At 43.7% G+C, this 25,581-nt stretch overlaps 1 protein-coding gene across 2 annotated transcripts in view; it reads left to right on the forward strand.

Annotated features, from left to right (window-relative positions):
- The first annotated feature begins 11,670 nt into the window (after nucleotides 1-11,670).
- The window catches only part of KCNK5 (potassium two pore domain channel subfamily K member 5), a 49,787-nt gene continuing 35,876 nt past the window's right edge, over nucleotides 11,671-25,581 (forward strand). The window contains exons 1-2 of one of the 2 annotated variants that reach the window (XM_019549622.1): nucleotides 11,671-11,926; nucleotides 21,080-21,151. In XM_019549622.1, coding sequence (XP_019405167.1) covers nucleotides 11,741-11,926; nucleotides 21,080-21,151 — 258 coding nt within the window. In that variant the 5' untranslated portion in view covers nucleotides 11,671-11,740. The remainder of the gene's footprint in view (nucleotides 11,927-21,079; nucleotides 21,152-25,581) is intronic. The other variant, XM_019549623.1, reaches the window with a different exon arrangement.

The raw sequence follows: 25,581 nt of genomic DNA on the forward strand, positions 1-25,581 counted from the left end.
GGGTCAGCTTACAGTGGATACAGAAACTGTATAAGCTCCTTTCTCACACAAATTGGTAGTCAATTTCCTAGTTCATATGGCCAGGACCTTTCTCACACAAATCTCACAAAAAATCAACTAGCTGAATAGATTTCATTATTTATTTTTCACCCATAAGAAAGTGCATGTTTGTGTCACAAGCAGGGCCCAAGGCCAAGCAAGGAATTGAACTGAGTTCTACATAAATTACTGTAGTGTACAAAGGAATGTTTGTATTTCACTTGTACATAAAACAAGTCCTGGTAGCCAGGTAACAGAGCTACTAAGATGATCCAAGTAGTTGTATCTTGTAGTTGGATCAGGAAGTTAGAAACAAAAATTTGGTTATATTCTTTGTCCTGTTATCCATTTCTTATTTGTGGCCATCTCAGAATCTTGTTTTCCCTACCTGTGAAAATATTTTTGACATCACTTTAGGATTAAATAATGCTTGGCAAGCAGTTTGGGACCCTGAAATGAAAGACACTATACAAAGGTGAAGTATTTCTAGTATCATAGTGCTTGATCCAACACCTTGTGGTTTTGTAATTGCTACATAAATCTGAGGGGCCAAATGTTGTCATAACTGCAACCTGGAGCAGAGCAAAGGCATTTCAATATTACCCCTGTGTAACCTTTAACTGTTTTAGCCATGTTCCCTCCCTAGTGAAAAATTTCTGCAGCAACTGACTCATCTTATTTACATCTAAAGTGTACCTAAGAAGTGCCTGTGCTTGTGGTGTGGGTATGTGTATACATGCTGCACAAACCAACCAAGGTTAAATCTCACAGTGTTAAAAAAATTTGCACATATATTTGTCCCTGGCTTTCATAATCAAATTAATTTTTAAAAAGGTTTCAAACAATGACAGGACTACAGCCATTACATTCACAACTTGTTTTTCTGCATTTTTACCTTGAGTCAGAGTGCACTTTAATGAACTTTCTGTGACAACTGAGGTTAAGATAGTTGCAAATAAAGATGAGCCTGAACCAAAGCCCCAGCTCTGGACACACCTGAACTTCAGGCAAGTTCAGACCAGGAATCAAACTTTGAAACTTAGTTCCACCTTGAGTGGAACTGCATTAGCCATTGAGTCTTTCCAGGTATCTAAAGTGATCTTGTTCCCTTCACTTTTCTGTGCCTCACATAACTGTTACCAGGATCACTTGGGTCCTTACACCTATTATCTGTAGCATTCAGGAATTAAATTAAGGGAGGAGCAGGTCGAACCATGACACTCTCCATCCTGTTGGCAGTAGAAGAATACTCCTCTTCCTCCCCTTTGATTAGAGAAGCATCATTCTTCCCCAAGCTGCTTCTCCTCCATAGCTGGTAGAATGAGAGCTCTTTCTCCTGTTTCACTTTACTGTGAACACTGTTGGCTGTGAAAGCCTTCTCAGGGTGAAAATAAATTCAAATACGCGGTCAGTGACACGACGTGCAGAGCCACGTTCAATAGATCTCGTCTGAATGCAGGAATCCTAGAAACATGTGCAGCCCCTGATCTGCTTATCAGAACTTGTTTTTATTGTTGTTTTTTAATGATACTTGTCGCTTAGGCCCCTTTAAACATTTCAGGATGAGACTGCATGGGGGAAGGCCAATAGTATCTGCTGTATAAGAAAGTTACCAAGGACTTAGTGAATGCTATGATAACCTAGCATGTGCAGACTAATCTTAAGATGTAAAATACAAGGCATAGCATTTCTGTGGGATTACAGAAGGCCTTGAGCTGATGCTGAAGAGAGAAGACAGGCTGAGTGATTGCATCCAATGAAACAATACCAAAGCAACATGCTGCACAAATGTCTTGTTATGCAGATTTTTATTTTAAAAAAAAAGAAACCAACTAGCCAAACAAGGAAAATGATCGGTCTTGTCTATTATTGATGTGAATGTGGTGCTCCAAATTTATGCTGGGTTAAGAGTTAAATTTATCCAAGTGAAGCATCAGCATGAGGACTAACCACCAATAATGTCTCTGAGTATTATGTACCTGCCTTGTGCTTCCCTCTGGAGGTCTGAATTTCATCCTAAAAGACTGAGCAGGTGACACTGTCTAATGAGAGAGGAAACTTTTGAAAACATGGGCCATTGAGTTTTTGCTGTTTTGTTTTTAAATGACATTTAAGTTGTTTTCCACTTATCTTCCTGTTCTATTCAGGGAAACTGTTTTTTAGGAAGCCAGGAATGTCCCTGCCTCAGCAAGTGTACTTGGAAGCCTTGAACTGTTGTGGCAGTGCAGCCACTAGCCCTAGTAGCATTCTGAGCTTTCGCGTAGTAGGTTAAGGAAGAAAAACAATGCAATATACACAAAAGTGAGTTTGACACAATGTTCCTTTAACCATCACCAAACATATTATGGGGCAAAGACTCAAACAGGAACACTTCTGAATCAGAAACACAGTCCAGCCATTAGTGAAGCATGCAGCTAGAGAGGACTGGTTCTCTTTCACTACCTTTATTATTAATATTATTTATATCTTTCTACAGACCCAAAGGCTTATTTATATGGTGCTTTATGCCAAAAAAAAAAAAGAAAAAAAGGTGGCCATGTCCCACAGAACTGACTTCTAATTTCTTCCAGAGTGAAATTCACCCCTGTGCAGGTCAACACAAGATGTCTTGAGGACTTATGTGTTGTATAGGCTTTATTCCAACTTTCTACACAAGAATAAACTTGACCCAATGTAAAATGCATCACTGAAAAGAGAATATTGTCTGAAGGAATAGCCAGCTCAGTCACCAGCGCTCTGTCTTAGAACCCCTGTTCTATCATTTCCCTCATTAGACCGCTGAGGCCAGGTACAGACATTATACTTTCACCAGTATAAGTGATTGGAAACTGGTCTATAACCATAACAGACATTCAGCACACAAAACCAGTCTATACCCATAACAGAACATAAGTTCAGCACACACAGACTGGTTTAAAAATGGCAACCATGCTTTAGATTTGGCTTTCCCACTAAAGGGAAAATGTGTGTTCTGTTCACTACCCATCTAAACTTACAGAAAACAGTGTAACTTAGATTGATTCTGCCTCAGGCTTTTTGAGTGTTGGTATCTAGCCTAAGTGTTGGTTGTGATCACCATGGATGCAGACTTCTGAACTGGAAAGCTAGGGCACCTATACATGTGCAGTGAGGTTACTCCGACCCATTAGAATTATAGCGCACCAGAGCAGGCTTGTTTAATCAAGGCTGCTGGAACGTGGTAGTTACTGGGCTCCAGCAGACTCCAGAGTCAGGTGTATCAGCACCCCCACTGAAAAAAGGCAGTGGGGCACTTTAACCAAAGCTCATTTAATGAGTTTTAAAGTGCCCCCACCACCATTTTTCAGTGTGGGGATGCTGATACATGTAACACTCAAGGCGCTGTAATTAAAGCAACTCTTGGAGCTGCTCTAATTAAAGTGCCCTGCCAACTCCTGGAGCACATGTATAAATGTCCCCTGTGTCTGCACGTTTGGCTCTAAAGAAAGCATGGACAAGAGAGGAATGCCAGATTTTTAGAGCTCCATGGGAGGGAGATATGCGACCCAAACCAATGTAAAAAGAACAATAAGACTGTGGCTTTTTCAGATATGCTACAGGAAAGTGAACATTTCACTCAGTTACTTAGCACTTCACAGAATGCTTTCAGATTAATGAAAATATTCTATATTGGTTTTTGACCTTCCTTTTTGAATTTTTTGCCGGATGATTTCAAAGGTATTTATGTTCTGATCTGTGGTCTGAGAAATGCTAAATGGCCTTCCATCTCCAGGTTAATGTTCGTCATGGCTGAATGATTCTGAATGTTCACTGTCATTTGAACCTGCCCTTAACAAAGAGGTCTCATTTGGTCTTCTTTCTGTGCAGCTCAGGATCAGGTCTGCTGGAATCTCCTATTGTTTTATCCCCTCATTTTACTGGGGATAAATGATGATAAACAGGATAAATGATGTTAAGAAACTGACCAAAAATGAAGAGAACCAGATACACAGCTTTGAGGTTCATTCGACAGGGATTGGAAATATTTTTTTCCATTGGTATTCAAACCCTTAAAATGCTCCTATTAGCTGAATGGTAGAATGTATTTTTTGGAAAGGAAGGGAAGTGGATCCCTGCAGGGAAACAGACTGAACTACATGGCAGTCTGGAATTATTTGCTATATCCTCTGCTAGGTAAAAGTGAAAACGTAATTTGGTCTAACAACTGAGGGGTGCATATTGCTGCTATATCTCGTGGCATACTTTCAAAATCTTGGGATGCGCTATTTTTTTCTCCTGCAAAATGGCTCTGATTTGTTATGCACCTATTGTGAATAGACTGATTGGAATAGTAGAACTCATAAATTGGAAAGACCTTTAAGATCATAGAGTATCTTCCTGGCAATGAAGGATTTTACCTAGATAGGCACGCATTCCTTTCTTTCTCTCAATATATATATTCTACATTCTACACACTGTAGAGAATAAATGTGTGTTAGTTCATTTGTACTTTTGTGTACTTTCCCATCCTTAGCAGTGAAGCATGAGAACTAGATCTTCACCTGTCAGTGGTGTAGTGATCTGCCTCTGACTCTGGAAGACTAGCACAAGATTAGCATAGGCTTACATTCCTAAGAAAGGCTGTCCCATTTGAGCTAAACAGTGCAAGAGGAGAATGATACATCTCACTTAATTCTTTTATTGAACTGTCTTAGACATTACACAGTTGTTAACTGATCTAGAGTTATAAAAATATTTATCAGCTCCTTCTGTCAAAATTAAACTTGCATTGTCAACTGTTTATATAGAAACAAACTGAAATAACATACAACACCAGTAACTCCAGCTGTCAAGTTTTGGCAGTTTCTGCTTAGTGAGATCAATGCAACTTCATTCAGCCTAGTTAGTGAGAATGATATTTTCTCTACAGCAGGGGTGGCCAATGTGTGGTCTCTGAGCTAAATGCAGTCCAGAAAGCAGCCCCAGGCTAGATGTATATTTAAAACACAACAGAAGCAGTACAGTGCTATATAACTCACCCTACACAGTTGCATTTAACATTTTCCTTGGAGCAACAGGGTCTAATTTCTACAGGACACACTTCTGCATTCAAATACATGCTGCTGCAGTCAGATCTTTCTATGCGTGCAGCCTTCACACTTTCAGTTCATAACTGGCACAGCACTGATGTGGGAGTAATTTGGCAGCCCCTCCCACTCTCCTAAACTGCATCACAAAAGATGATGATGCAAATTGCCCTTTAGAGCCACAGACACACCCTTACTAATCCTGGTTGTCACAGGTTTGCAAAAGTTGAGGGGGGAGGAATCATAGAATCACTGAGTCGGAAGGGACCTAGACAGATCATCTAGTCCGAAAGAAAGGGCCAGGTCCTCCAAAACTCTATTCACACAGGGAATCTTTATTGTGTGAATGCCTGAATACAGACTGCTCACATAAATCAGCATTTGCTTTACTGATTTATGGAATTCTTTGATCCACGTGGGAAAGTGTTTAATTTTCGGTGTTAATGGCCAGTATCATCTTCAGAATGAACTCACCAGTCTTCTTGCTTGATGAAATAACTACCATGGCTTTATTTCCTTTGTTGTTGTTTTATTTTGGCAAGAGCAACGCCAAATACTCAAAGGAAGTGAGTTATGAAACTTCTGCTGAACTTACCTAACAGCCTGCTAACCATTAGGTTTCACAAGCCTTCTTGGTAATGAGATCTATACATGAGACCTTACACTGACCTAGATCACCCCTTCAAATCAAAGGAAATCTGGGTGAAGGAAACCTGTTCCCGATCTGGCACAGGTTTGGAGGGTGGTAGGAGTGAAATAGGGCTAAGAAGGCAGCTGAGTACCTGTCTATACAGAAGGGATGAAATCCTCCACAAATGCATCTGGAGGAGGGAAGGCAAGGCACAATTTGAGTAGTTTGAAACTTCCCACATGCTGTCCCATCCTTCCTCGCATTTCCTCACCACCCCCACATTTGATGCCTTATAAGACTGGACCCAAGGTGAGCTATAATTTAGAGCAACCTTTGAGCTTTATAAAAATAGCATTAGGGTGATCTTTAACTGAAGCAACAGTTCTGATTTTTTTCCAGTCATTCAGCTCAGCAAATTAGCCAGCTTTATGCCAAGTCCCTTTCTTAGAGTTGCAACAATATTCACGTACTTTTGATTGATCACAGACATCTTTGACAGACTTCTTAGACATAGTCTGTGGACCCTTGAGGTCCACGGACCACAGTTTAAAAACCACTGATCTAAATGTCTTGCTATCCCTCCTCACAATATCAATTCTCCTTTTATTCAGTAAAGGACGATATTCCTTACAGAAGCTGAAAGGACTTTGGGAGGAGATTTTATCTGAGCTTTTCTTAATACAGCCCATTACCACTAATTGCCATCTACTATTTTAGGGTTCTAACTGGCAAAATATTAAGTGCCTTCCTCTCTCAATCATGCTGTTTGGCCATGATATCATGTTATTTGGATCACAACTCACTTTGACTTTATTACATGTTAGTGCTGCTCTGTCTCAGTATTTCTAGCATCAAGGAGAAGAATGTCATACCATATGGCACTGTACACAGGGTACCTATTTATCAAACCAGAATCAGCACTACAAGCTGTTGCTGCATAGCCACTGTATAGGAGATTGTGATAATTTTCTTTGGTTGTGTGTCTACCCTCATTATGACACATCCAAGAGATTAATTTGCCTTAAATGGAGAAGAGAGAAGAAAGCCACAGACTTTCTCCACTTCTTCCCCTACAGAAAACCATGTGATACCTTTCCTTCTGTGAAGGGAATGGATGGGTGAATTGTAGTATGGAATTCTATGGGTGGAAAAATAATTGGCACCTGCACTCAGTAGATCCTTTGCCACTGGACATTTAAAAAAAATAAAATAAGGTTAAAAATCCATTGAATTATACAGTTTTGAGGATAAAAACTTTAACAGACATTTTAACATCTTCTGTATTAAAATAAACAAAAAATAACAGTTTCTTGGGAAATTTGTTGCACAAATTTAAGACGTAAACTTTAAGTTTTATCTACCAAAAAAGAAGCATACTGTCTTGTTACAGTCACCGTTTTTTCCCCTGCATCTTGATCACAAGGTTTCATTGCCACCTCTTTATAGGTATCACAAGTGAAATGAATACAAGGACTGCAAAAATTAAAGTGGATTCATAGGTTTGGTCTAGATATTCCATGCTATTGACATAAATATTAAAATCAAGGACTAATATAAGATTTGGCTTAGTTTCTATGCTTGTCAAACAGAACTGGCTCATCACTGAGCAGATTAAATAGAAGTTGAAGAGTTTCCTCATGTAACAGTTTCAGAGAAACAGGGCCACTCAGTTCAGTTCTGAAGATACATTTGCTGCTGTGGGTGTTGAGAAATAAGCTCGTCACTGGAATGCACAGATAAGCTATGAAATATCTGTGTAAAAGCCCAGGCATCACAGTGGCAAAAACAAGTGCTGCAAATGAGTTTTGCTACCCAAATAAATTACAACCATCTTATAATATCACAGTAATATCCCAGCTCCCTTTAGTAGTTTATTAAGGGACATTACTAATCTTCCACACATTGTTTTGTTCTCTCATCATCCACCCAGGAGATGGGGGTAGGGGGCAGTGGAGTGTTTTATTTGGATAGAGATGTTGTTTGTGTGTGCGTGATCCTTAGTTCCTGTGTGTATTCATTCCACAGTCTCAGACAAGCCCAAAGAAAATTCTGTCTCCAATATAGATAAAGTTTAACCTTAGAGCTCTAGCATCTGCCTTCCTCTAAACATGCACAAAACCAAGGCACAATTTGCAATCGGCAACTAAAGCAAATTTGGAGGGCCCAAACCTAGATGGCTAAGGAAGCCTGAGAGATGCAGCATTGATGGTCATCACCTAGAAAGAGAGCACCAGCAAATCAATGATAAGCTAACCAGTAATACAGCACCAGCTGAGCTAATGCCCCTTTTCATGGTGCATAAGGGCTGCAGCACTTGCTGTAACACTACAGTTTTCCTTTGCCCCAATGTCTCTTCATTTGCTCAATCTAAAACATTTTCTGACATTTACTCATTCATTCATTCATTCCAGGGCTGTTCTAGGAAACATCTGTACAGCAAATGTGTCTTAGATACACAGCTTGGTTGAAAGAGATTTCCTCTTTGGACTGGGCAGCCTGAAATGATGATGACCTATGCAAATAGTGCATGATTGATACTTGCAGTATTGCTTACCACAGTGCTATCTGCTGTTTCACCCCAAACATTTTAAATGGATTTTTGAAGCCTCTGAATGAACTATCCTGGCCTTTTCATTAACCCAACTAGCATGGAAAGCTCTGGGCCCCATGTAGCAGGTGCTGTGGGTTAACAATAGGGGCACTGTTTAATTTGAGAAAGGCAGGGAGTAGAACAGAGCTATGGATAAAAAGAGACTGGATCTTTTATGAGGTCAAGAGAGGCATTTTAAATCAGGAGGCGTAAAGGGAGGTACCAGCTATGAAAAAGCAATTCTTTCTTGCCACACTTGCTTAGACTACAGCATGAAAATATGCCTTGTAATTCATTCTGAGGCAGACAAAAGGAATTGAAGCATGATAGCCAAACAAAAGGAGTTTGTTGATATGCATAAGATGACTTTTACATCTAGGGGTTAGAGTTAGTTTTATGCTGATTTGCTGTAAACTATTTCTCATTCTTTAATCATGATTACCTCCTTAAAACCCAAGGAAACATCTAACAAGTGTACACACACACACACACACACAAATGTTTTAGGGTTTTGGTTCTTGGGGTAGGGGGGAGACTTTTTCTGTAGGAACAAAGAACATATTTACATACAATTTAGACTTTTTAAAATGTCAACTGACTCTATTACTAAAAGGCCTGGCTAGGCAATCAGAAGTAAAGAGCTGAAAGTTAGAAAGGGTCCACCTAGTGTCTGTAACAATTGTGAAAAGTTTGTGAGTTTGTTTTTGCATCAAGCTCTAGGATGGTCATGTTGTTCCATTCTTCCTTTAACATGGTTGTTTAAATTTGAAAGAGATAAATGGCCCCTCAAACAGATACAGGTGGACAGCAGGAAAGTGATAGTTTTGATAATGTCATTAAGTAGCTCACGGTAAATAAATAGGAAATGCGTACAGACCAGAATACAAGAATGTAACATTGGTCTACTTGGACTGACCAGGTTGCCTATTGCAGTATCCTGCCTATTGCAGTATCCTACCAATTGCTGGCAATTCAGAGGAAGGTACAAGCCCCCATCCCTCAAATAAGTAATTAAATGGAGCAGAATTCCTCCTTAAATCCTTATGTCAACTGAAGCAAGAACGTTATATTCCTTTTGAATTTATATTTTTATCCTATGTAATGTAATCAAGGATGTTCTCTTTCTCCATGAAACTGTCCAGTTATTGTGAATTCTACTCTACCATCTTGGTCCAAGTGATGTTCGGGGATAAATATACATTGTGAAAAAGTTTCCCCCTTTCAATCAGACTTAAAATTGCCACATTAAGTTTCATTAAAAGACCCTTTTTGCTTGGCTTGGGAGAAAGCAAATAGAAATGCTTAATTTACTTTCTTTATGCATTCATTATTTTGCAGAAATTTGTTTTTCCCCTTCTGTAAACAAAACAAAATATCCTTGGGATCTGTTCAGAAGGAAGCACACTCGTGCTTCAAACTCATGTTTGACCCCCGTGTTTCAAACTCAGGCATTCCCATGAGAGAAGGGAGAGATCAAGCCACTAACGCATTGAATAGCCCTGCTATTAAATTGCTAAGTTGGACAGAAAGCAGAGAACCTACTGTACAGTGTAGTCCCCTGTGATGAATGACTGCATTGTTGGGAATTACTGTTAATTTAAGGAGCAATGCACTTCTCCACGGGCAGTCTAGCAGCACAGGTTTGATGTCACTCTGAATTTTACAAACCAGTTTTTCTGAAAACCCACAGCTAAAGCTACTCTTCCTCTTCCTCTTCCCTCCCACCACATTTTTTCCTAATCCCTTTTCTTTCTTCTTCTGTCTTTCTCCTTTTTTTGTGCCCTCTTGGGCTAAGTCTGCACTACAAACTTTTGCCAGCAAAGCTCAGCTGCCTGGGGTGCGATCCCTACCTGACATACCTGTCCTGTCAAAAGCTCTTAGCATAGATGCAGTGACACTGGCAAAGCTGCTTTTGCCAGAACAACTTTTCACTTGGGAGGGCTAGAATGACCCATATGCATAAAAAGCTGATTTTTCTAGTACAGCATGTGAGCAGTACTCTGCCATTAGAACACCACACACAGCAATACTGGTGAATACAGCAGGGGCCTGAATTTTCTCAGTCCATTGCTTACCCCACAGCCCCATTCACCAAACAGAAATCCAGCAGCTTTTCTTCTCTCCTCCGTCCCCTCTTTAGAAGGAAGGGAGCAACCACTGTGAGCACAACCCCGAGCTAAGTGTCATGAACAAGCTGTGCTGGATTGACTCGAGCTGGAAGCTTTTGGGTCTCATGAAAAGCCACAAGCAGGCTTGTTGTTCAAAACATACAAAACCTTCCAGGCCACCGGTGCTCAACCTTTAGCCCCGTGGGGCAGGGTTGACCCATGGGCCAGTTCCCGAGCAGGGTCAGTGCCTGTAACGGGGTCCTGAGCTGCCGCAGTCCTGTGCATCTGATCCAGCACGCTATCAGGCTGCCCCCATGGGTCTGGAAATTGGGCAGCAGGGGAGTGGCAATTAATGCTGCCACCACACCCCTGCTGTCAAATTTTCAGCTGGGGAGGAGGGGCCTGGTGGGCCAGATGAAATGGCTCAGGGAGCTTTGGCCTACAGGCTGGGAGTTGTGCTCCCCTGTTCTTGGAGCCTTTCCCAACAGAAAGAGTGAGTCTCTGCCCTGAAGAGCTTTGCAGTCCTGCCACACACAAGCGGCAAGGATGGTGGGAAGCTCAGCAGACCACTTCCTCTGTTTTCTTTTGCAGACCCTCCTGGCCTTGTTCCTGTTCATGGTCCCCCCTCCCTGCCATCACCAAGGTGGGGTTATAGCTCTGCTTGGTGGGCTTTGCGCCATGTCCCAGAATGGCCTAGCAAAAGCCAAATTCCAGGTGACTTTGCTGGATGGGGGGGGGGAGCCCAGTTGCCTCACAAAACCCTTTCTAGTGAACGTTCAGCCCTTGCCAGGGGCAGTGACTCCTCTGCCCCTACCCCTGCCTTAGCTCCCCTCCCACAACCTCCCAGGGGCTCAAGATGTCCCAGCCCCCATGCACCGGGCAGGGCTGCGCTCACTTGTGTGTGGAGCCACCACCAGTCCTCACAGAAGTGAGATGCCTCATCCCCCTCCCCCCCGGTTTTCTTTTGCTGCTCTAGCCCAGCTTGAAAGGCCGGGCTGCCCCCTCTCCCCTGCCCCAGGCGGAGGGCCGCCCTGACGGGGCTGGGGACTGCCGAGCCCGGGCAGGCAGGGAGCCGCCCGGGGGCGGGGAGCAGGGAGGGCACCAAATTCAAATGCAAAGGGAGGAGGAGAGGGGGAAGGAGGCAGAGGGGAGGGAAAGAGGGAGGAGAGAGTGGGTGGGGAGAGCGAGCGAGCGAAAGAGGCAGAGGCAGGGAGCGGGGCAGAGCGCGGCGCTGGGGCTGGGGCAGGGGCAGAAGCAGAAGCAGAAGCAGAAGCAGAAGCAGGCGGGAGAGGCGCCCCCTCGTGCGGCTGGGACCCGGGCCGGCAACATGGTGGACCGCGGCCCCTTGCTGACTTCTGCCATCATCTTCTACCTGTCCATCGGGGCGGCGATCTTCGAGGTGCTCGAGGAGCCCAACTGGCGGGCGGCCACGGACGCCTACAAGCTGCAGAAGTCGCAGCTGCTCAAGGAGTTCCCGTGCCTCGGACAGGAGGGGCTGGACAAGATCCTGCAGGTGAGGGCGCGGCGGGAGGCCGGGCCGGCCGGCCGGGCAGAGGTGGCCCCGCGCCCGGGCCTGAGCGGGCAGGTGCCGCCGCCGCGGGGAAGGCGCGGGGGGCAGCGCTCCCCCCGCACGGATGTGCCACCGTGTGCACACACCTGCGCACGCATACTCATGCACACACACATATGCGCGCCAGTGGTGGCCCTGGGGTTGTTGGGGCCCTGGGCAAGAGTCATTTGCAGCCCCTCACAGGCTTAGTTTTGACAAAGTCGGACGCTTGTTACAAAACTTTGGGGCCCCCAAAAGTGTGGGGCCCCGGGCAGCCGCCTGGCTTTCCCTCCCTTAAGGCCACCGCTGTGTGCACATGTGTACTTGTACGCGTGCTCCTGTGCACACGCAGGTCTGTACCTGAATGTCCATGGACACATACACATGCAGGCAGGTATGCACATGCACATGTGTGGACACACATACATACTCATGCACACACGCACACACCCCCCCTCAAAGCCCAGGCTGCCCACCGGAGGAGCGTGCTAATGGTGGTCTTGCCAGGGCAGCACCCTGGCCCTGGGCAAAGGGGTACTTGCCTGCCCTGGTGTAGGGGGAGGAGGAAGGGGTGGGTGGCTCTGACCGAACCCCGTGTTCACTTATAGTCGCTCTGCGCCTGTTCTCCGCGGGCACTGCGGGACCACCAGCTGCCTCATTTTTGGGCTGTCTATGAGACTGGGGTTCAAGCCTAAGGAATTTGACTTCCTAAAAACTATTCTCCAGCCTTGCATGGGGGGGAGATCTTTCATTCCCTCTGAGAACAGAGGCATTTTCTGGTTGGTTTTGGTGGGGGAGTTACCCCCCCCATGTTGAACAGGTCTGTTTCTTCTTACTACACTTCTCTAGGCTTTACACCTTCACTGTCTGCTCTCCAGCTAGCCAGCCTGGTGAACTCTCCCTTTGTGCATTCCTCTAGCCATCCTTGAAAGGAGACCAGCAGAGCTAACAGTTTCCCTCCTCTTTTTTTTTTAATCCCAGCATGGATGCTTTGGGACTTCTTGGTGACAAAGAGAAAGCTGAGCCCTTTCTTTGTTTGCCGTGTGTGTGTATGTGTACCCCTCCTGAGCACTTTGGAGGGGAGTCACTCAGAAATGTGTCCCTGGCATTGGTGGGAAGCTTACAATTTCATTTGTATTTTTGTGAAGCTTAGAATAGGGGAAAAGGTAAAAACTGATGCGCTAATCGCTAATTATCAAGAAACCTTTTAATACCGCAGTTAAATTTAGCAGATTATTTAATCTAGTAGTCCGCAACATATGATGCCCTGTAGGCAATAACAAGTAGTCTGCCTTGGACAGTATCATATTTAACTCTCCCTGTTAAACCTCAGTTTTAGTTAAAACTTCCTGGGGCTAGTGACAACAACATCAGAAGATTTCACAGTCAGTGCCCATGCCTCATGGTTTAACATGTGGCAAATGGGGTTATTATTATTATTTTTATAGCCTCCATACCCTCCATGATTTGGAGCACAGGGCTTTGTCACAACTATGAGGAGGAGACCTCTAACCTTGCTGTACATGGAATTCCTTTTAATTCATGATCCATTGTGTGTTACTGATTAAACACTAATTCTCTAAGTTGCCTGGTATGTACCTAGAGTATACACTAATTGGCACCACTGTGTACTCCATCTGCTTGAAGTCTAGGGAATAGTATTTATACTTAAAAACCAAACCAACAACCCACACATTTGAGGAAAGGAGCCCTTAACATGGAGGGAAACTAGTGTCAAATAGAGAATTAAGAAAAGTGTGATTGTCTGGAACCTATTTTACCTCCAAAGAAGCGTTGACTTAGGTCTTCCAGTGTTCACTCTTATTAGTTATCTGCTCTGCTAGCATGCTCAGCATTGTGAAAGTTTGGAACAAGCTATAGCTTTTGCTTCTAGGAGTCTGCAATTTAGCTTCTTTTTTTTTAACTTTCATTTACTGTAAATCTATAAATCTATCTGATACCTGAGGTGACTAACATAATTGACCAACATTTTCATGCCGCCACTTTAGTATGTCCTTGTGTGATGCAATGGAAAGGGTGAATAAAGGCTTAAAGTTTTGAAGGGATTGTTGGAGGTTGGGGATATGTACATGGATATGTGTACATTGCTGAACACAAGTTGTCTCTTACCTGATTTATAGCCCACAACACCGACCATCCACACAGATGAAAACCTGGTGTGGGTTCAATGTACCCAAATAATTTACCTGACTAGGGTCCCGTGTTAAAACCAAGTTGCAGTTCTAATTCGAGCTGAAGTTTCCTCACTCTTGGCAGTAAGGGATGTAAATGGAGAGAGAGACATAGTTAGCCGTGTTAGTCTAAAGTCAAACAGAAGGCGGGGTAGACTTCACCTTTATAGACTAACCAAAGTAGATGTATATAACAAATGCTTTTGTGAGCTGACGCTTTAGAGCAGATGTATCAAACGTAAGACTCACAGACTGGATCTGGCACACTGAGCCCTGACATCTGGCCCCTGGTGTGCCCCTGGGAATGCTTGTATGGGGCACAGCACATGGCCATGGTGTGGGGCCGATCCACGGGCCACAGCAGGCCCATCTGATCCCTTGGTTGCGCCCGGCCCAGATATGGGGTGCAGCCCAGGCTGTGGGTGTATGTGGTCAGTCCTGCTGCCCCCAGGTATGCAGTGGAGCTGGGGTGGTGCAGCAGTGGCCTGACTTGCTTTCCAGCAGCTCCAGCGGTAGCGGCTCCTTCCAACTGCTGCTGCTGGACCCTCCCTTCCACATACCTGCTCCAGTGGCTCCTCCAGTTGGTCTGGAACCCATGCTGCATGCAGCGTGGATCCCACAACAGCCAGAATAGGCACCATGTGTCCCAGTCTGTCCAGAGCAGCAACTGCGCTGCATGTGACACCTGTTCTGTCAGCTCCGGGACTGCACTGCATGTGGTGCATGTTCTAGCCAGTCCAGGACCTGCTCTGCATGCGGTGCTTGTGAGCACTATGTGCAGCACAGGTCCCAGACTAGCTGGAGCAGATGCCATGTACAGTACACATCACAAAGCAGACACCACATATGGCACAGTCTAGCTGGGGTGGGCACTATGTGCAGTGCAGCTACTGCTCCTGTTGGGCTGCACCACACACAATACCCATTCCAGTTGCTTCAGGATCCACACTGCATGTGGCATAGGTCCCAGACTGGCTGGAGCAGGTGTGCTGGGAGGGAATGGGGGAACAGGTCTGTGGGCCTGATCTGGCCTGCCAAGGGGTTTTGTCCAGCCTAAAACTGTTCCCTTGGTCCTTCCTGGCCCAGATATGGGATGCAGCCCAGGCTGTGGGGCCATGCGACTGGTCCTGCTGCCCCCAGACATGTAGTGGGGCTGGGGAGGCACAGGTGCAGCTTGATTCGCACGTGGCAATGGCTTCTTCATGCTGCTGCTGCTGCTGGACCCAGTCGCACTGCCCAGGCACCCTGGCCCGTCTGCGCCACAACCACTGCCATGGGCAGAGCCCACGCAGGCAGGGCTCATGGCTAGGAGGATGGGATGAGGCCATGGGCAGGCAGAGAGCAGTGTCCAGGAGCAGGATGGGTGGGGCTGAGTTCATGGAGTGGTGACAGCACGCAGCTGGGATCTGGGGCAGAGCCATGATTGGCTGCCCATGTGTCCCTGTGACAGGTGCTGGCCCCATGGGCAGGGACATGCAGAGAGCTGATCACATCTTGGCTCTGGCCCCACCCGCCTGTTCTGCTCTTGGATGCCACTCCCTGCTTGCCCATGGCCCCATCCCATGTACCTGACTGTGTACCCTGTCTATGCAAGTCCTGCTGGTCTCCATGGAGACCCTGGGATCATGGGATGGTGACAGTGCAGGACTGGGGCTGGGGGCAAAGCCTTGATCCACTCCCCACATGCTCCTGCCTCTGGAACTGGTGCCTGCCGCAGAAGTGTGCAGAGAGTGGATTGCAGCTCTGCCCTGGGCTCCAGTCCCGGCCCTGCACTGTCATGACCCTGCGATTCCAGCCCTGACCCTGGCTGCTTGCTCCGCTCCCAGATACCACTCCCCAGCCGCCTGCAGCCGAGCCATCTAGCTGAGCACTGAGTAGAGCTGAGCCTCTTGGGGAGTTTTGGTGAGCTGCTGCAGGATGGGGGAGTGCAGACCCAGCCTGTAACAGCTCCCCAAAACTCCCTAAGTGGCCCTCAGGCCCGGTCTAGAAGATGCAAATCCACCTTACCTGATGTAAATGAAATCAATGGAGGGTGATAGTTCTTCAGTGTGCTTCCCATAATTCCCTGGAAGATGGGTAGCTTAATCTGCACCTGAGATAACTAGCTTAGCAAGAATCCAAGAATATCTCAGCACACAGACCCATGTGATATGCCTCTTATATGGATAAACAGGATGACACATTAACACAAGTAGGCTTTGTAGTAAGAATGCTTATTTAGACCTAGGCAGTAGTTATCTTGTTTAACTATAATGAAGACATTTAATACCAAGAATAATCGAAAGGCCATGGAAGCTGTCTAGAAGCCATAGCATAGGATGGATAAATGAGGTGCACAGAGTTGAGTACTACAGTAACTAAACTATTTCTGTTGCCCAAGGTAGCCTGGGTAAGTTCAGACTGCAACACGGTGGGTGCGTCTACACAAGACGCTATGGATTGTGGGGCACGAACTGCACAGTAGAGGCAGAAATGACGTGTGGTACCAGAACTGTGCAGTACTGGCAGTTACTGCAGTCATTTAGTACTTGATTTAGCAAGTACTAAATGACTGCCTAGTAACAACTTATATGGGCTCAATCTTCTGACTATTTTCAGATCTATCACATGTTCAGTGTTTAAGCCCATCTCCTCACACGTATTCGTTCTGTTTCCAGTTCAAACTCAGTTTAGCTTAAAAAATGCCACCTCAGTTTTTCTTTTTCTTCCTCCTCTTGGCAACAGATGATGGTAAATTCATCATCCTCCCTGACACAAGCAGCCTTGCAGCAGTGAAGTCATGTTTATGAGGTTGTTGGTTGTAGCACACAACCACCACCAGACTCTCTCTATGCCTGAAAAAGGGTGTTTGTGCCTGAAAGCTTGGAGTGAACAATTTTTCCAACTATGTAGTTGGTCTAATAAAAGATATCATGTCTACCCAAAGAACCTTGTCATGGTTATGAAAATTGTGTATACCATGCTATAAGTGTGTATGATACTTTTCTTTCTGAGGACAAAGATGGGGTGAAAACTGGCTCCACTGAAGTTGGGGACAAAAGCCTACCCTGATTTCAGTGAGGCAAAGATTTCACTTGAGTTTCTGCATCATGTATAGTTTGGGTCATAGTCAAATTTTCTTTTCTCAGCCAGTACCTATGATTTTGCTGAATCCTATTCTTTAAAATGATGCTAAAGCCTTGCCTTCCCTTGTTTCCTGCCCCTCCCCCCCCCCACCAGTCTTGTGCCTATTACTAATATCCTGGTTATTCCACCTTGACTCATTTTACACCCCTCTAGCACATCCAGAATGCTACTAGTAAAAAAAAGAAAAAACTTTCTCTTCCTCTGCTGTATCTCAACTGTCATGCCCCTTCTCTTAGCTCCCATGTGTGGTTTTAACTTTCTGATCTTGCCTCTGAGGTTCTGTGACACCAGTCCTACTCACATCTCCATTCTTGTGTCTTTCTCTCATTTGGTCTGTTCTCCTCAAACTTACTGTTTATGTTGTGACAGAAGTAACAACAGAAATGTTTTAGACAGCTTTGTACAGCTGGCCCTTTGAAGGGTGTCAAACACACATGTCCTTTGAAGTACTCTGGAAGAGGACCTCTTGAAATGAATTCCTCTCTGAAGCATTTAATTTTTGTTGCATGTGCACAGGGACAGGAGACCTCAAGGTCCTCCAAAATCCCCCAGTGCTCCATTCACCTTCCTCTCTCTCCTACTTCACAAGGGAGGTAAAATGGGGTGGCTGGTCTGGCAGGTTTACTGGCAATCTGCTAAACTGCCCAACAGCTGGGTCTTGCTGCTAGTCCTGCTGCTGTCACCAGGATGCACTTTCCAGCCCAATCCCCACCACCTCCTTCATTGTGGTAAGAGGAGAGAGGAGAGGTTCAAGGGCTTAGGACTGGAATCCCAGTTCCAGGGGCTGGGGAGCCACTGCACAACACCACAGGCTGCCTGCACTCTTTTGCCAGACCCTTGCTGACTTCCACTGGGGCTCTCTAACAGTTTTACTTTTAAGGAAGATTCAGCATTGTGGAGGTTTCCCAGGTGAGAGAAACAATGCTCTTGATGAGTTGGCAGCAGGGGAATAGGCAGCCAGGGGAAAAAACGGAGACTGTGAGTGCCTATTCCAGGGCTAGTTGCTCTGCAGTGGTATGGTAGAGCAGCCCCTTGCTACAGGCAACCAGGGCGCTGCTTAAGCAGTCAGAGCAGCAGTTGCAAACTGTCCAGGAGCCAGCCCTCAGGACCTAACTATAAACCCCTGCAGGTGACCTCCTACATGGTGACCCCTTATGCTTGTCACCACTCTGCCTTCCCTGTCAGAGTCATGCATCCACCCTGCCACTGGAGCCAGCCTCTCCAGCTCCTAGTCTCCACTAAGTCTTTGGTCTGGGGAGAGGAGAAGAACAGGGGCTGAGAATCAAGTATCCCAGTGGCAGGGCATCCTTGTTGCTACTGCTGTCTCCCATCCCACAAGACTTTCTGCTCTGGCAAGAGACATTCTCTGCTCCCTATAGTGCCCCATGGCTGGAGAGGTATGGCTGCATGTAGTCATAGCAGTTTTGAAGTCTTCCAGCCAGAGGGTGCAGCAGCATTTCTTGTATGTCCTGTGGCTGAAATGTTCTCTTCTGCAGCATTTTCAAGTCTCTTACACTTGGGAACCTTTCAGCAGTTACTTTTGTCCACATACTTCATTGTTCCTTTGGTATCCTTTCATTCTCTGTGCTTGTCTTCTCCTCTACAGTCCACTGGTGTTGAATAGTTACCTTAAAAATGTGCACCAGTTGATTGTTGTCTGTTCTTTACTATCCTCCCTTAAAATCCAGTTCTGTATGAAGCCTACCAACAAACTTCCATAGACCTTACTTTAAAAATAGCTAATAATAATACACTCCGAAAACCACAAGAAATGCACAAAATAAGTCAGTGGTCCCAACACATCCTCCATAACATGATGGCAGAGAAGAAAAGTAACAGGAACCGGCTGCGTGCCATGAACAGGAATCTTTTTCCTTTCATCCAGCAGTCTTTTTTTGATATAGTATCCAATTAAGGCTACCATCTATCCTTAATTAGTCTATGGAGTATAGAGGATACTATCTATCCTCTATAGTCTATATGGGGCAAGTCGGCTCTGTGCAGAGTTGATTAGCTTGGCAAAGCCTTGTGCTAACACAGCTCAACTCCATTCAGTTTTGAATCTAATGCTTGCAAAACTTGACATGCCTTGGATATTTCAGCATGTTACTGCCGTGTTGTATGAATTTGATTGTATAAGCCACTACATTCACAGTTAGTATGGAGCACTTCTGCATGGTACTGTATTGTGCTATGTAGAGACATGCAAAGAATTTCCTTGGGCATAGGAGCAATGGATATTCTTCATGCAGAGAGGCTGAAGATTTGGGTCTGGAATATTAATTTAAGCTCCAAAATGCTAGGGACTTTATCGATGTATCTATTTGCCAGATCACCGATAGACTAATATTCCTATCCTAACCTATTTAAATTTTCTTTTAAGACAAACAGACAGTATTGTGTCAAGTTTAGTCCATAAAACCAGCTTTTACTACCCTTAATGACAACAGCCATTCACTGAAATAAAAGTAAGTTCTTATGGAGACAGGTTAACAAATGTTTCCTACAGTGTTTGCAAACCAAATCAAGTATATGCTGGAGTAAAGAGCCTACAAATGAAATAATTCATTGGTTTTCACCATTAAACTTAGCAAAATTAAGGTAAACAAGAAAGATAGTTCAGCAAAAATAACCCCTGTTCTCTTTGCTTATTACAGTTTTAATAACTTGATGAGGTCTTTGTAATAAAGATACAGAAATATTATTTTCTATAAACGATTCCTAGCTACTAATTTTCAAGTGTCTCTTTGGAAACTTGTACAGAATTAGCCTAATGTACACACAGTGAGTTTTTGTGTTTCTGTAAATGGTTGCTTTCTGCCACATGATACTGTACTTCTGGATAAAGCAGATAAGCCATGCTTTAGCTTTCCTTTGAGCAAAGACTGTAATCTGACAATTTTACACAGGCTTGCAAGGAGACTTGGGGGTAGCCACGTATACCAGTGGCTGGCAATGTCTTCCAACAGCAGGCCAGAACGGCTCAGCTCAGGTCTGACACAGGCCACCATTAGGACCTGGCTGCCCACTTCTCCCTGTCACCTGGCCATGGCATGGCAAGGGCAAAGCTCTTGGCTGTCAAATGCTACTAGATCCAATGGTTCTGTGGGCCAGATTCAGCCAATGCGCCATAGGTTGCTGACCGTTTACGTATACAGTACTGGAGTTTGTTCTCTGAGTCTCCTTGTTCAAGGAGGGATATGCAACTTTCCACATTCAGGAAAGTTCTGAAGATTTAAAAAAAAAAAGAATGGCATAGGTGTGCTGGGTATTTTTCTGAAGTTTTTTGGCTAAAAATTATATTAGGTACGTTATCCACAGTCATGCACTCAAAAAATGGAAGGGCTCATTGCCATTTTATGTTTTTATTTATTTTATTGTTGCAAGCCTTTTGCTTTGCCACCTTGCAATGGCTAACTCAGGAGAAAGCTGCATGCTGTGTCTGGCTTCAGGTGAGGAAGGTTATCACTTTGGCTTTATGGAACCAACCAGCATGCTTTTTTGCACTCAGACTGGCCACCAAAGGCAAGAGAGGATAAGTGTGAACATGTCTGGCTACTGACTAGTCTAAAAAACAATTTTTACAATATGATAGTATAATATAGTTATACCAGCGTGACCTTCAGTGTGATGAATTTGTACTGGTATAATAGCTACAATAATAATAGCTACTTCTATTTAACTTATAGCAGCACCTGTATTAGAATAAGCACTCTAATGAATACCAGCATAATTGTCTTTGCTAGTGTGGTAAAGTACCACTTAATACCTGCATAGTCAAAGTTGCATTATGTTCCAGGGGAGAGACAAAGAACAGCCTGCTACCACAACCAGATGGCTTAGGAAGCTTTGGAGAAAGGAGGGAGGCAAGGTAATGACTTCCAAGAACTTTCCTCCCCTGTAGTATGAGTGCATTTTCAGGATAGGAGCAGATATGCAGCCTCCCCCCTCCTCTTCAATTCCTTTCTACTGTTCTTTGCCCTGCTCACATCCTGGAATGTCAACCTAACAATACAGGGGCCTACTGGTAAGTTCTACTTAGGTGAGTAGAGCTGCGTTTGGAACACTAGACCTAAATCTTGTTCACTGGGAGATTCTTGACGGTCTTTACCAACATCAAAAAGACCACACTTCCCTTTGATAAGACACAAAGTTTTAATGGTGACAGGAAAGGAAAGAATGCAAAGATAAGTGCTGGAAACTGTCATTTTCAGAGAAAGTACAGAAAGAAGACGGAAACTGCCAGTTCCAGTGAGTGATGTTTGTCTGCTTCTTCCAAGTGCTGGAACAAATTAGTAAGGTCTCGAAATAAAGAGTTTACTACACTGTAAACAGAAAGTTTGAGATGCATCTAAAGACACCAGGTAGCTTGAATATTTGGACAAAGTCTAGCGCTATAAAAAATGTTTAGAGAACTTTAAGAAGTGCTCAGATGAGTATGTGGAAGGGTTTTCTGGCTAAAGAAAAGTAACTTTAATTGACACCCAGATTATTAGAAAAGGAAGATACAGAAGTTAAAAACTGCTGGATGAAAAACTGGACTGAAGGATTTTGCATCAATTAAACTGAACAACATTCACAGGAAAGGGAGAGGTAGCTGCTTAAGCAAAATCTTTTTTAAATACAAGTCTGATTTAGTGCCTTTCATCCCAAAATGTTAAAATACAAATTAAGACCTACCCCCGAGAAGTAAATATTGTTACATATTTTTAAATAGGTCAACTAAGGAGTTGGAGAGTGTCATGTCTGAGGTTGCAGAGCTAGGAATAGAACCCACAACCTTTGTCTTCCTACTAACTGCTAGGTTGCTCTCTCTCATGAGCCTTTGTAGACAACAGCTATACTAGGAAAATTGGGAGAGAATTTACTGGTGGAAGACTAGTAGTTTTTTATAAGATTTCTCTGTGTGTGTGCAGGTATTACCACATGCAGTTTTTAAATGTTGATTACTGTGTTGTTTAAACATGCTTCATGTTGGATTAGACAAGGTGGACAAGTTCATTGACTATTCATTGAGAAAGTCATTGACTCCATGGCTTGTCACCCATCAGCAAAGATCTTAACTTTGCTAGTAAAGACTTAGGTTTGATTGCTACTAATGTACTGTTCTTCAGTTATTTCAGGAAATAATGCTTTACATCATACTACCATGCATCATACCTCTGCTTCTGGCTCTTATTAAAATTCAGTGTTACGTTCATGTTTCACTTATCTTCCTTCTGGAACAAAATATTATTTTTGCAATAAATAAGGTTCCGTTTGTTTTTACTTTGATTTATTTTTCCCCAGTGCTGTTACATCTATAGGGCAATCATTCTTACTAATGTCAGTGTAAATGATGCACTACCAAAAACAACTTGTGTTGCAACTGACTCAGTAAGTATCTTGCTTAGTGTCAAACAAATGTGAAGGCTCTGGAGAAAACAGCCAGCTCTTTTTGTGTAAAAAGTAACCAAATAAACATAGTTAAGACACATGGTTGAAGGCTCATATCTTGTTCAAAGAAAAGCTGTTTTCACAGCCTGCATGGAGATCATGATTGTGCTGTACCTGAAAAATTCTTGCATTTCAACCCTATGATAGACTTCTGGAAGGATTACCATAGTAGCCTCTAAAATAGTGCCGTTTCTTACAGCAACACCAAGTCCTACCAAATGTCTTTGAAAAATACTAACCAAACTACAAATCTAGTTGGCCTGGTTTTTAGAGGCCAAACATAGTCTATGTTGAATATTTAGTGGTAGATTGATTATATGGATTTAATTTTTTAATTCTTAACCTGAAAACATCTTAGATATCAGAGAATTTGGTGTTCCAATACACATTTGTGTGTAAAAGTAGAAAAAAAAAGAATCCTTGAATTCTTTACCCACATTTGGCAAGTTTCCCACATCTACTTTTTTCCTATGTATCTGAGGGGGGGTTTTTCTCCAACAGCTTTGGTTTAACACTTAAAAACAAGTCACTCATATTCTTAATTTGGGAATTTATGTCTTTAAAATGGTATTTGAGAAAAGCATGTAATGCTTAACTTCAAATTCCACTGATCTTCAATAGGGCTTAATCTTATGGTTGAATGTTTTATGGATACGGGATAGCCTGATCTACAAGCTTTCCTATGAGAACAGTTTCCTCAGTTTCAGTGGTTTAATTGGCTAATATAGAAGTCTTGCTCATTATTCTTATTTCTGCTATTTAAGCACTCTGAGAGAGAACCTGCTCCTGGACCCACTGAAATTGGTAAGATGGTGCACATCTGAAAGCACAGTTTTGTGTGTGTAAAATTTGCCATTTCATCTCAGGTTCAGGCTCCTCGAGGAAAAACATGGCTGGCTGTAAGACTGTATTAGTTTCTGTTCTTTGATTAACTGGTGGTTTGTTATGCTCTTATGCATGTTGGTAGTATCTTCTTATCACAAAGCATGATTGTAGCTTTTGATAATTCTGCATAAAATATTAAAGAATTAAAAATCTGAGTTTAAAAAGGGAGAACATTCCCTACCACTTCTTGTCCTAGCAGTTCTGTTTTTATTTCTGCCCTTCTTCAGTTAGTATCTTAGCTCACATCGGGTTGCATTAAGTCAAGAGGGCCCCAGAAGCTAAATAGCTTCTGAAAGCTGCTGCTGTGTATGCTGTCCTTTCCTGAAGAAAGCAGGAAGTAATGAGGGGAATCAGAGAAATAATATATAAATTAATTACAAATCCTAGAGATTCAAATGGGGTTGGAGTTGTCCCAGAGTGAGAATTTCTGAAAGTTTCTTTTCACTTATTGTGCAGGTCTCTAGTTCCTTCTCTACACTTGCCTGGCTAAAGAGCCCTTATTGTGGGGTTCATGTTACAAAACCTTATCTAGAGTTGTGTTGACTTCTCAGAGAAGTGGGAGTTGGGCATATTTGCACAAATTGGTAAAGACAGGAGGGATTCTGATAATGTTGCCTATTCTTTCACCCAAGATTTTGTGGCCCTTTCTAACTGCAGAGATACAAGATGCAAACCTTTAAGACATACATATGCACCACAGCAAACATACAACCTAGTCTGTTTTCTGAGGTTGCGGCAGGTGGAACAAATCAATAAACAAATGGGTCTGAGTTGGCTTCAACAAGGAAGAAACATCTAAAGTCTAGATTTTGGCCATCTGTAACAACAAAACTCTACACATTTAACCATTTAATATTATGTCAGATGAAAGCTGCTTGAGTCCAATCATTATGCCTTATAAACTAGTACTAAATAACAGAACCAGTGATTGGGATGGCAGAGGGATGCTAAGGCAAGATAGCACAAAATGCTGTACACTCACAGATCACGATGAGAGCTTATCACTGCCTCATTTGAGGATGATTATTTTTGTGATGCCTAGTAACTCTTATTTCTTGCTCCCCTATCCTACTTCCACCACTCAGAGCAGTGATTCTCACCCGGCGACCCAGCTACCACAAGATCTTGTCCAGGAGCTGCTTCAAGAGAAGGAACAGCTGTAACTACTGTGCATCTCTTTACTGGGTGTGGACAATAGGAGAGTAGACTACAGGCTGGGAGGCTCTGAGAAAAAATTCATGTGGCTTTGCTGGCCTCTGTCTTCAACCTTCCGGGGGAAAAAAGCCAAGGAGCTGCTTTTATGCATTAAGAGTGCAGGGTGGGGATGGTAACAGCAAAGGAGCCATGGAGGAGAAGTGAGAGAGGGGGTGGATGGGATCTGGCATTAAATGACTAAGCAGAGGCTGGCTTCTCTTTCTTCACAAACCCCAGATGCAGTAGCCTGGCTTGGAGCCTCAGCTGGCTGTGCACACACCTGCAATGTATTGCTAAACTGATCATTTGGGAGTAAACAGCAAGACTGTTCATAAAATCTGGTTTTATCGTTAAAACCGTTATAATTTGCCAGCTACAGATTTGCATTTATTTGCATGTTTCTCTTGTTCTGTCACAGACCACTGGTTAGTGTGGCATGTAAGCAGGGGTGAGGTTTGAGTGTCCTAACACAACAGTCACTTGCTGTGCCTACACTGAGATTATTAAAAAAGTGTCAGGGCACGCATTTAAAAAACACAAGCTTTTCATCACAGATGTAGATGTACCCTGAGTGTGATCATGCATTTGTGATGATTGCTATTTTCTGTTTTGGCTGGCAAGACACGGTGTAACCACAAGTAGCTTTTGTTTGAAAAGTTGAGCACACGCACATGTAAGAGAGAGAGAGAGTAATTTTGCAACAGCAGTTGTGGCTTATCTAACAACTGCCCTAGAGCAAGTTGTTAGAGTCTGCCTGTTGTAATCAATCATTTTGTGATAACTTTG

The sequence above is a fragment of the Crocodylus porosus genome, unplaced genomic scaffold, assembly GCF_001723895.1.
Source record: "Crocodylus porosus isolate Cpor-Errol unplaced genomic scaffold, CroPor_comp1, whole genome shotgun sequence".
NCBI lineage: Eukaryota > Metazoa > Chordata > Crocodylia > Crocodylidae > Crocodylus > Crocodylus porosus.